We start from the raw sequence: 12,411 nt of genomic DNA, 5'->3' as shown, positions 1-12,411 counted from the left end.
ACATGAAAAGCGTTTTTGTTGTTGCACAGGGATCTACTTTGCTCACTAGTGCTACTAGTGTCCGAAAACTCTGTTGTTCATCTTTTAGTTTTGTAAACTCTGGAGTATTATTGGTTAAGAAAGTTCCAAAAAGCTTAGGCCTGTTTTCTGTCTGTAAGTTGAACTCTTAAAGAACATTTGAATGGTCAAATAAAGTTCGGCATTTATAAATATTGGTCAAACTTCTCTCCATTTTAATCTCCATTAACTGTTGTTGATGATGCTTGTATGGTGATCACTAGACCAAACCTCCCAGTTTCACATGGCTCTTAAACCACTCTCATGCCAAAGAACCAATACCACAACAAAATTATTACAGAATTAGAGGAAATCCCAAACCAGTCTCATCCATTAATAAATTAAGTGGTAATGTTGCTGTCTCAAATGATGATAGGGTTTAGTTTAACACAGAGTTGGTATATGCGCGCACACACACACACACACAGATGCATACACACACACATTTACACACTTCTTTGGAACTCTCACAAGTCCTAATGAGTTTCAACGGGTAATGTAGAAGAGCAGCCACGGGGTGAGGCGCAGAACAGTGCGTTAGTCATTCTGAGTGGGACTCAGACTTCTGGCAAGCGAGCAAAGCTGACACCTCCCTTCCCTTTGAGTTGGCACGAGGTGTCTCACCGCTCCTCAACAGAAACCAACAAAGGCCTCATACACGCCAATAAATAAGAGACATCAAATGTTGGCTCGTCGTGCGGAGAGAATGTGTAAATATATCTTCAAATGTGTCCTCGTGTGTTGTTTTCTCTCAGTCTCTCTCTCTCTCCCCCTCTCTCCCCCCGTTGCGGGGGAGTTAGGTTGTTGTCATGAAGCGCTGTTCCTCTGTCGACTGATCAATATGTTACTGTTTTTTCCCTTTCAGAGGAGAAGACACAGCTGGTTCTAAATGTCGACAAACAGCTTGAAGAAGTCAGAGAGTTGGTACGTCTTTGATCAGTAATTTTCTCCTCTTCCCATTTCCTAAATAATGAATTTGCGGAAGGAGGGAGGGGACAATTTTCACCGGCACCAGACAACAGCACCTGTATTATCCTGGTGGTGACATGACATGCACACACTCACACTCACACACACACACACACACTCTCGCACACTTCACATGGTGGAAAGGAGGCTTCCTCCTCACTACCGGCATGATTACTTTCCAATAATCTGCTTTTAAGTGACACCCCTATGACACATTTCAAGCCATTATCTTGAGGTGGGAGTCTTCATGTTACTGGTTAAAAATGAGCAAAGTCACCTGACAGAGACAAATTGTTGTTGCGGTTGTCTTATTATGTCACAGTGATTAGTTTCTTCCAAATCTGCCATAGAGAGACCTGTCTAGCCATGCGTCAAATGTACTTTTACTTCATTCAGTGTGACATTGTTGGGCCTCTGCATGTCGTTGCAGTGAAGGGGCCCTCACATTTGATTGTGTATTTATTTACAGAACAGCCTTTTTCTGTCACAACTTTTATCACAGTTGAGTGACATGAACGGGGAGCAGTCACTGTTTTTCCACAATCAACACTGGAACAGATTAAAGTTAATGCCACTGAAGTTGCTCATTTCAGAAAGTTTAATATTTTCACAACTGTCACGATTTCTGTTCTATCTTGAGCATCTTTCTTTTTTTGTCATAGATACTAACTTTTGTGAGAGTTTTAACAATACAACATTTACAGGAATATCTAGATTATGAGAGAAACATGATCATTAGAGAATAGGGAAACCTAGATTTTTGAGCATCTGTGCATGAATTGTATCAAATGATTTTAAACAAAAGTGTACATTTAACTAGGTAGACTGTAATTTAACACTATGATCTAAAATTAATAATGAGCATTCTGAACCTATCATATTTTGATTCTTGTTTGTACTCTCAATTATATTGTAGTGTGAGTACAGTGTTAGTGGAAAATTCTGTAATGGTTGTTGAATTAACTGGGTTGATTGCTGGCTGTAGCTGGAGCAGATGGACCTGGAGGTGCGGGAGATCCCCATCCAGAGCCGAGCCATGTACAACAGCAGACTGAAGAGCTACAAGCAGGAGATGGAGAAGCTGGAGAAAGACTTTGTAAGTACTTTGATGCTTCCCTAAGTCTCTGTAGACACATCTACTCGCCAAAAGATGCTGGATAGGAATATGTATTCTACTGTAAATGGAGTAGTGTTACTGCAGCCACTGTTTGCCTTCACATGGATAGACTAAGCCTAGCCTAGATCTAAGTTTTTCTTCTTGGGACTCTACACTGAATGAGTTTTGTTATGAACAAGGCTTCTGCTTTGTCTGCCAGTGAACCATCAAATTTCCAGTATAGTAGGTGAGTAAACTCTGAAGGTTAGGTTACTGTAGATTGGCCTTCACATTAGTATTCAGCTGTGTACATCATCCCACATCATATGCATATGACATAGTTCATGGTTGTCAGATGTGCACCTTCTCAAATCCTTTGGGGTTTGAGTCGTCGAGGTGAATTGTGAGTTGTTCAGGTTTACAAATACTGTTCAAACGTATTAGAACTCTTAAATTTAAGCACCGTTTCCTATTATGAAATGAGTAGGCTGACATTGAATAGTTCAAATATTTATTGACTCATGAATGTGGCATAGATTTGCTTTAGTTACTTCTGGACTGCAGAGTCCATGGTTAAATGACAAAGACAATCAGGCACTTACCATACTCCTCAAAACCTGCAATTTAAACTGAGACCTTCTACAAATGTAAAATATTTTTTCACTTTTATTTTTTGGCCTTTTTAGTTGAACAATAAGAGTCCATGAATGGTCAGGGGGAAAAGCTTAATGGGCAGATTGGAGATTGATTGCTTTTGAACCTTTCTGGAGGTGTGCATGCTGTAAAGTGAAATGTTTCACCATTGTGAAATAGCAGTTTAAGAGCATCACAACATTCCCTCGTGTGTGCTCTTGTTCAATTTACCTTGTGCAACTTTCCTAATTCAGACTTGATCTATGGTTAGCTTTTTGATGCAAAGATGATATAATCAGTAAATGCAGATTTAAAGAAAATCATTCAAAATTTACCACTTTGGAATGCATATCAATGCAAAAAGTAAATGTTTTTAAACAGGGTCATGAGTGTAAAATCATTTTTTTGGGGTGTACTATAAAATTATAAGAAAGTTGTAAGAATCATAAAAATTAAACATATCAGAAACTGAGAAATTGAGACATTTTAATTGTCAAAATTCATGACATCTCGTAACTCATCTGTATCTTATCCATTCTCCTACCTGCCACTGACAATCCAAATTAATCTGAAGTAAAACCTGCTTAAATTCCTTCCATAGTCCTGGAATATCTGAATCATCTGATGAATATGTTAAATCATTCTCTACAATATAAAATTATTTTTGTTAAATCCTGACATGTCTGTGCCCCCACCCCCCTCACCCCCATTTCAAATATAGAACAAACAAGTAAACATGCATAAACAAGTCATTTTGATGGAGATATCAGGTGCTAGTGATCTGTGAGTACACCACAGAGACGCGCTAACTCAGATCACAGAGGAGATCTCTACACCATAGACGGTTCGCTTTCCTCACCATGGGCATTTAATTGGCTGACGATTAATCTTTAGCTTTTCTTCTCCCCACACTTACCGTGGTTAATCATCAAGCAATTAACACCTGCTGTGGCTGATATTGGTGCTAATTTTCATTACTTGCATTTTTATGCCTGTGTTAGGGGCGTATGTGAGGAGACCCTGTTGTCATCACTGTACAATCTGGATTGGGGGGGACACCCCTCTGTCCACTTTATAAGATGCTCATCACTTGTGTGTTAGTTAAGCATAACTGAACTTCTGTCCTCCTGTACAGATAGTGCTTCAGCAGAACATGAATAAAAAGTTGCGTAGTATTGAACTTTGCATCACCTCTAAATAGTTCTTCAGGGTTAGGATCATGGTGTGTGATACTGAAAAGAAAAGCAGAAATGCTGAATAGCTCTGAGCAAATTCGCTGGCAAACCTAGTGGACAAAGAAAAAAGAAACATCGACCTGCTTTAAACTACGTCTCCCCAGTTTGACAGAGTAATTTGTATTTTTACACCTTTGTCTGTGGTGGGGTCAAAAGTTGTGTACATTTAAACCTGGACCACCTACCTGTCACACTAACATCTACTATATCTGATCGAAGGCAAGAAGTTCAGCCTCCTCCCTCAGATGTGTCAAACGCTACAGCCAAGCTCAGCCTCTCACTTCCTGCAGGCCCAGAGAGCGCATGACACTCTGCTCGAAAGGCGTCTAGTGGAAAAAAGGCGATCTCCTCTCTTTAATGTAAAAAAGCCCAGGCTTTGTTGTGCTTTCCCTGGATATCAAGGTCTTGCCACTCCCCCACTACCCAATCCCCCCACTCCACCCCCTACTGGCCTCCCGGGGGTGTCTCCCCCCTTAACCTGCTCTCTCATCCTCTCGTTCACCCGTGGTTTGAAGTCTTCCTACCACTGGTGTGCCAGCTTGAGACCTCATCACCGCTCCATTCCAGACAGGGCCCGAGTCGACCTCGGTAACCTAGCCATTTTATCCAGGGAGACAAGTTATCAAACAGGCATCCCGAAGGTGTATATATGCGATGTGGCTTTGTTGGTTGACAGCTTCATTGCGATAATAGAGGGGACAGTAGGGGTCTTGAAGGTATTGGTCCACGACAAACAGGCATTGCAGCAGCCAAAGGGGATACCGGCCCCACCAAAAAGCCCAAGTCAGAGGGGGAAAAAAACAACAAAAAAACGATGAAAATCCTGTTTGATGGAGGCGGCTTGTTTAAGTCAGGGGAAGCAGAATGGCATGGCTCTTAGCAATGGCTTTGATCAGGCAGAAGAGAGGCCTAATGCAGGCTTAATTTAATGAAATCTATTGGGTAAACAGACCCACCATCTTCAAAGGGCCACGTTTTGGTCCATCCCAATGGGAAGATGGGGGTCCAGACGTCTGTGCTGTCTCACTAAACGCACATTATTTTTGAGGGCCACACTGGGCTAATTGTAACTGTGTGAAACCTCTGACATGGGCATGATGTATTCATAAGCTGTCATTCAGCAACATTGGCTCAGAAAAATGTTTGAGATTTTTGTCACTCCTGGTGGTTAGCTGTCTTTTCTGTTAATATTTTGAATGTCATAGACCATCCTTTCTTGTCCTTTTCAAAGGTTTTCTAGGTTGTATCACTAGATATATGCTTCCAGTTGAATTGTAGGTTCAGTAAACAGAACAGTTTTAATTCTAACACAATGAAAGCATGAAACAAACCCAAAGTTAAGATTGTTAAAGTGTGTACAATGTGTCTGTTTTCCAGTATCATGATAATAGTGGTAACACAGATTTGAGATAAACATGTCCAACATTCAGGCCCATTTAACACATCAGGTAGAATTTCACCAGAGATGTTGGCCACAAATCATAAAGGAACATCTCTAAATTCACTGTAGTTACTTTTATTTACAATAACTGAATTTGGTAAGTCTTCAATAAGCCTTGAATAATTAATCACAAAACAAATTTACATTATTTATGTTTATTTTTCTAGACCTAGTTCAACATATACAGTATTAGATTATTGTTTGGGAGATGACTTTGAATTGCATTTCTCACCAATTCATTCAGAGTGTGTTGCTTTTATTTACTCTATGAAACCCACTTGCAGTTGCAGGAGATGCTGTTCATCTGCTTTTGCAGCAGATGGCGGTATTGCTCCAAGAATTTAGGTGTAGTGAGTTGCATGACAAAGACAATATGGGGCACATTTACCAATTAGTGCGTCTTCTTTCAGATGTATGGGTGGACTTGCTATGATAAGTCCCACCACTTATTGCTATTTCTGACCTCGGCCTTTATGCGTTGTAATAGAGCTTGAAAATAATGTTGTTACCAAAAAATGTCCTTATGGTGAAAGACCTTCTGATACCATGTACCTTATACTGGTCTGGGATCCAACTCTTCTTCAACTCTTCTTCAGCTAAAGTTAATAAAAAACTAAAAGCAAAACAAAATATGAATCATGTAGTGTGTCAGTCTGAAAGTGGAATTTATTTTCAAAATGGCATTGTAAACATGTCACATTGTCATTTTGTTGACTGTGGTAGTCACCGATTTTCATGTCTCCTTATCCAGTGAATCATTCAGACATAAAGTGTTGTTCCTAATAATTCACCTCCTCTCTTTTCAATCGCACAAAGCTTCTGGTCCAAATGTTAGAGGCTTTGTTTTCAAGGATCCTTGACTCTGATAAAGGCTAATTTGTCTTTATTCAATATCAAGAACCAACAAGTTTTATTGTTGATGAGAATAGTTCACATTTTTCTGTCATTATGGGCAAATTGGTGCCAGTAATGGTCAAGGCAGTTTTTTTGACAGTTAGAATTTTTATTTTAGACATTAATTTCTTTAGATCCACACCAGTCCTGAATGAATAGAAAGGTATTATGAATTTGTCATGATAGGTTGTAGACTATTTCTTCAGGGACCGTGAAGATGTCATTCACTATTGAGCATCAGTGTTCCTTTTTGAAATACATATTATTATCCAGTCATTAAATTAGAAATTGGTAAATATGTTTTCAGAGCATATAATGCAAGTTATTGCAAGATATCAAAAATGGGATGAGCTCGACCTTTTTATTCACCTGAAGTACTTCACTTCAACAGAGGCCTATACAGTAAAGATTAAACATATGATGGAATGTTTTTCTTTTACCTCTCACTCATTCATGCAGCTTCATTCCATGCTCTGCTGAAGTGGCAGAAATATTTCTTATAGATACAGCAATTGTTGCTCTTGTTTGTGTTTTCTGATATTAAATCACTAGGCCGACCGTCGCAGGGATGGAAGTCTCTGTTACCTCAACTATCTCTTCCTCTATTCTAATAGTCTATTAGAGCAGTGATTCTCAACCTTTTTCATATCAAGGACCACTAATTTAATACACATTAGGGCCACGGACCCCCATTTGATGAGATTTTGTCTCTTGGACCCAAATCTGAGAATATTTTTATTGTTATGATTTTGTCCAGAATTCCATGACTATCTGTATTGTAGGTAGAGAGATAACAGTGAAACTATGATCAAAATAGTCATTCTTCTACATTCTCTAATTGTGTTAACTTCTTGTAAATGAAATAACAGTGAAGTTTAACAATTCATCAATTTGCTGGGGACCCCCTGGACCTCCCTCAAGGACCCCTGGTGATCCCTGGACCCCACGTTGAAAACCACTGTATTAGAGTATTGTTAGGAGTCACAGTCACGGTCAAGTAGGATCTCCGGACTGCTTTTTACTTTAATAAAACCTTTAGATGGAAAGCCTCCCAGTATCTACCCAGGGAGATAATTAATGCATTTCCAAAGAGTCAGTCAGCCTTGAAATATTGAACAGTTTATTTGCCAGGTACACTGAGGTGAATAGAATGAAAAAGCTGTTGGCACCAATCCCATAATAGTTATTTTTTTCTTTTGCCTCGATATGTCAGTCTCATAAGTGGTCATCACTGACCTTCAAGAAATAATTTGATGAAATGTTGCTTCCTGTTAGGGCAAATATTGAGTGCTGTACTTATCACATTAGCACATTTGGCCTTTGTGTACTACTTGTGAATGGGGAAAAATGTTTTGACACAAATGTGGAAATGCAGATGAGTTCAAATCTGATGTGTGTCCCATCATAACATGCTTCGGATGAGACTAGGCATGGCGAACTTCAGTAACTCTTTATTTCTCTTTAGTCTCCCTTTCCAGGATAAATTGACTTGTGGTAGAGACTTGACTTGTCACACATAGCTCAGGCTACAGCTGGGTAACCATGAAGAATCCCATCAGTCTGAAGTTTGCCATAAGCCTCTTTTTTTCTGGCTTTTCTGGAGCTATTGGTTTCCTCCGAATCTGAGGGTCATCCATGATCGATTCATCACTGAAAATGAATTAACATTTTTCTTGGGTTTCTGAGATGCCATCTACAATATAGGATATTATCTGTCTGCTTTCTGCACAAGGTTAGAGTTCACTGAGTGAAGCGTTATTTACGCTTCACACGCCTGCTCTACAGTCATCTATGAACATACCATGCTCGGTGTCAAGTGGTCATGGACAATTCAAGGGCATGGAGACTTTCCAACTTTAGCAATTAGTGGTCATAAACTTATGATGATAGGCACAATTAGCGTTCTAAGTAGAGAAATAAGTGTTTGCAAAGTCATTTTTCAGAAAGTTGCTTTTTGAGACTCTCTGTCATCATAAATACATTATTTTTAAAGACCAATGCTGATAATTAAGTTGAGATTTAGGTTTTGATGAGAGATTTTAAGACCACTGTACTTGTCTGTACTACTTGTGTTTAAACACTAGCAGTGTTTATAAATGTGCGTTGTTGTAATCCATCTTGGAGGTTCCTTGTTGTTTGCCCCCTATCCTCCATTATGGCAACTCCTGCAAACAGACGACATGACAGACAAACATTAGTTGGATGTTAGACACTTTAAATCGCCTTAGGTTGCCTTGGCTTGCTTGTTCTTATTAAACACTTATGTCTTGGCAAACCACTGAGGAGTAAAGGCAGATTACTTCTTTTCATGGTTTGTTGCTTAACGACCCATCAATGACACCAAAGTCCAATCACACATAACCGATTATAAAAAGACCCCCTCAATTGACAGGGATTTTTCCTCTATATTTCCTCTGAGCCCAGTACAGATTTAAGATGTAAACAAATCGATCTTCTTCTGTGTTTATGAATTATGTCTTTCATTTGGAAGTTGTTGTGCACAGTAACTCTTCCCCAAGCTCTTTGTGGATTTGTGGCATTCAAGGCTTTTCCTTGTCCCCTTTATGGACACGAAGATGGGAGTCATTACTGGATTAGCCTCTTGTCACTCATGGTGAAACCATTTTTCCATGGGTTTGATGGTATAATGGCAGTGATGGGTCAAAGCTTGGTTGAAGGACTGTCACAAGAAGGACAAAAAATTGTGTTGTCCCCAAGTGGTGCATGGCTAATTTCCAATCATTAGAAAAGATGACAGAGAGATTATATAGCCAAAATATCACCATATGCAATAGTTTGTTGATTCTTATTAGTGACCATTTTGGGTTTAAAATATGTGGATCATGTTTTACGTAATGTGTACAGGGTATGCAAGAAACATTGAAGTGAAGGGTTCTGGTGGTTTTGTACTGATGTATATCACTTCTCCTGACATCAATCAACCCAATCATCCCTAAGACAGAGATTCTACTCACTACGAACATAATAATTCTAGTGATCACCTTGATTCAATAACCATGTCTGTCTTCCAGGTTGAAAATGCTCCTATTGGCAAGGTGTGAGCGGTCACTCAATGATTTGAATAGCATGTCGATGCTGTTACCTATAAGCCAAGCCATGCTCATCAACCAGATATGAAGCCGATTAAGCAGTTGAATCTGAAACTCCATTTTCCACTGCTACTGTAATGATGGATTTTCCAGATAACTTAAAGTCATTATGTTAGTGATTAGCATTGACCTTTCCCTCTAGAGGAAAAGCAGCCCCCCACTTCATGACAGAGCCAACATCATGTCATCACACTGGTGCTACCTTTATTATTACTAAATTCTGTATGTGCTCCTGATATTAAAGGTACAGGGAATACAAGTGCGTAATTATCCCAGAGAAATTTGTTTCCCAGCCATAAAATAGGTGCTAAGATGAGGACAAAGAAGTGGGAATCATTTTTGACGTCATTTGCCTCACTATCATGAATTCCACAGTCATTAAGAAGATGAGTTCTTCTCGTCAGTGATGGTTGACTTGCTGAAATCACATAGCCTGTAATTTGTAAGCAGACCACCCCCTGCTCCCTCTCCATCTCTTTATGTTAACACTTGTCTGTGTGGATGGGGTGATGTGCATTATGCCTGGAGCGCAGGTTTTGTTTGGCAGTGTGCAAATTCGGCCGTTATCCTTCCACGCGATCGTTTCCTCTCTCGCTTATCTCTCCTGGCCCCTCCAAAGTCGCCGTACTTCCACACACACTGACAGCGATCAGTATAGCTTTCAGACGCTTGTCTGGCTGCCTCTGCCATGAAGTGAAGGCCCTCCCAGGTCCCCTCTCTGTCCTCAGGGCTTGTGTGATTGAGTGACTGGAGTGAGTGGGGGCCAAAGATAATAAGGGAGAAAATATAAAGACATGGGGCGATGATATGATAACTCCCCCCCTCCTCCTCCTTCTCCTTCTCTATACTCCCCTTTCCACCTCCCCTTCACTTTTCTTTCTGTTCTTCTTTCTGTCCTACCCCCGATTTCCGAGCGCTGAGCCTGTCCCACGTACTAGTGTAAACCAGAAGTGACATGTGACACCCACTCCCCAGTGATGTGCTGACAAGCGGGTACTAGAATAGGTGACAATGTTTTCTTTTTTGCCAGACTGGCTTAAGTATGGTGGAGGGATTCATGAAGTATTTATGAAATATATTATGAATCATTGGGTTATAGGCCTGTGTTTTTTTCCTCTATTTTTTGGGGGTTGGCATTTGCTTTTTAATAAGTGAGCCTCTGAGAAGGAGAGAGTGAGGAAAGGGGTAAATAGAGGAAGAACTCTTTGCATTGCGTCTTCGCTGGTGCTTGCTGGTGGCTTTCCCCATCGTTAAAGTCCCATGTTTACACATGTTTTACACCCCCCACCCCCTCCGTCCCACCCACCCACTCACAAACCCACCCACACACACACACACAGGCACGCGCACACGCACACATGCGGACACACAATCAAACTTGGTTTCCCCCTCTCATCCGTAAGTGTTTCTAATGAGGGAGCGTGCCAGAGAGAAAGGGAAAGTGTTTTTGCTCTCAGCGACCAACAATTTTGCCTTTTCTCGGGTGTTTTTTGAAGCCTGCAGTGGAATCTGGCTGTGGCCTTGATCAGAATTACATTGTGGAGGATGAATTAAGGATTTGTTCAATTATCCCAGAGGTTGGCCGCCATTAGAGCATCAGCCCACTCCTGCAGTGAGACTAAACACTTTAGTTTTGTTTCCCTCGCCACCACAGAGCACTTGTTTGTTCTGCATTGTCAAGCTTTTTGTAGATTTTTGTCTTTGTACATTTCTACTCAGAAATAATCTGTTGCGTATAACACATATTTTTGCTTATATCAAATGGCCAAGAATTCCCAGTAGAAAAATAAATTAAGTTTCAAGTTTTAGTGTTTAAAAAATGAATTTTCCCAGCCCTATTTAAAAAAAGAATTGTAAATACTTGAATAGCTTGTCTATCAAATTCCAAAATTGTTTTTTTTTTATTATTATTTTGTTTGCAGTGGCCCTTTAGATTTTCTCTTCACAAAATTACTTTTTTTTTCCATGTACATGGATGCTGTTGCTTGAATAATGGTACACTGCAATAAGTTGAAATGGACTAAGTAGGTTAGCTAAAGGATAATTACCATAATCAACATAATGGATGCTAGAACCTAAATTGCTAGATTCACAAAACATACTTAGAGGTCTTCACTTTTTTATGACCCTAAATGTGAATAAGCCATTGGACCCTCCGCTGTAGTGAACTCCACTGCACACTCCCCCCTGGGTTGAGTGTAACGTGTTATTGTCTATCTCCATTCTGCTGCTTTTTCAAATCTGCTTAAGAGGTGTAAACAAGTCTTCTTTACAGCCCTCAATTGGCTATTTCTCAAAGTTTTAGGATAACTGTTGTGAATTCCAGTACAAAACCTGCAGATTCCCAGGAAACTGGTAAGTGTATTGGGAAGTTCAGGAGGGCACATGTTGGAAGGGCTCTGGAAGAGGGCCTTACTGGCCTCATCAGCATTTGAATGTGTCCTGGCTAGTGAAATAAGAAAGTATACATAAATATATAGCGGTAATGATCTGGCTAAGTCCCTATGTATGCTGCTGTATTCTTATGCTAATGAGGTAGCTATTCAGCACAAACAATGGTCACATTACAAGAAAAGGCAAGGCACTGAAGAAGATAGTCTTCTCTGTGCATTTCCATAGATGGATTGACGGGTGGACACACACACACACACACACACACACACGCTCACCAGGCCCAGCTCCTCTCCCTTTGTGTCTAGGTTTTTATTTTTTTATTTATTTTTTTTATTTTTATTTATTTATTTTTACATTTTTCATTTTTAGATAACACTCCCAGAATAGACATCAAACAACAATGAATCATAAATCGAGGTCAGGAGTGAACCTCTTTCCAAAGCAGAGAAAGGGTTAAAAGTGAAGGTATTTCTTTCTTTAAAAAAAGATGGAAAGGCTGATAGTAGAGGAGTTCTTCTCAGCAGAGGGTTCAGTGAACCATATGTAGGTAGCCACAGGCTAATGGGCCGGTTGGTCCCTGGC

The 12,411-nt window shown here is 40.0% G+C and overlaps 1 protein-coding gene across 1 annotated transcript in view; it reads left to right on the top strand.

The window, feature by feature from the left end:
• Positions 1 to 12,411, top strand: part of LOC139666486 (vesicle transport through interaction with t-SNAREs homolog 1A-like) — a 38,596-nt gene that overhangs the window by 5,185 nt on the left and 21,000 nt on the right. The window contains exons 2-3 of the mRNA XM_071545727.1: positions 923 to 981; positions 2,012 to 2,122. Coding sequence (XP_071401828.1) covers positions 923 to 981; positions 2,012 to 2,122 — 170 coding nt within the window. The remainder of the gene's footprint in view (positions 1 to 922; positions 982 to 2,011; positions 2,123 to 12,411) is intronic.

The sequence above is a fragment of the Centroberyx affinis genome, unplaced genomic scaffold, assembly GCF_046629955.1.
Source record: "Centroberyx affinis isolate AG114_WGS23_722 - 3 ecotype Tasmania unplaced genomic scaffold, CSIRO-AGI_Caff_v1 ptg005038l_1, whole genome shotgun sequence".
Taxonomy (NCBI): domain Eukaryota; kingdom Metazoa; phylum Chordata; class Actinopteri; order Beryciformes; family Berycidae; genus Centroberyx; species Centroberyx affinis.
Note: the sequence above shows the minus strand (reverse complement) of the source record. Positions and strands in the feature narration are given on the sequence as shown.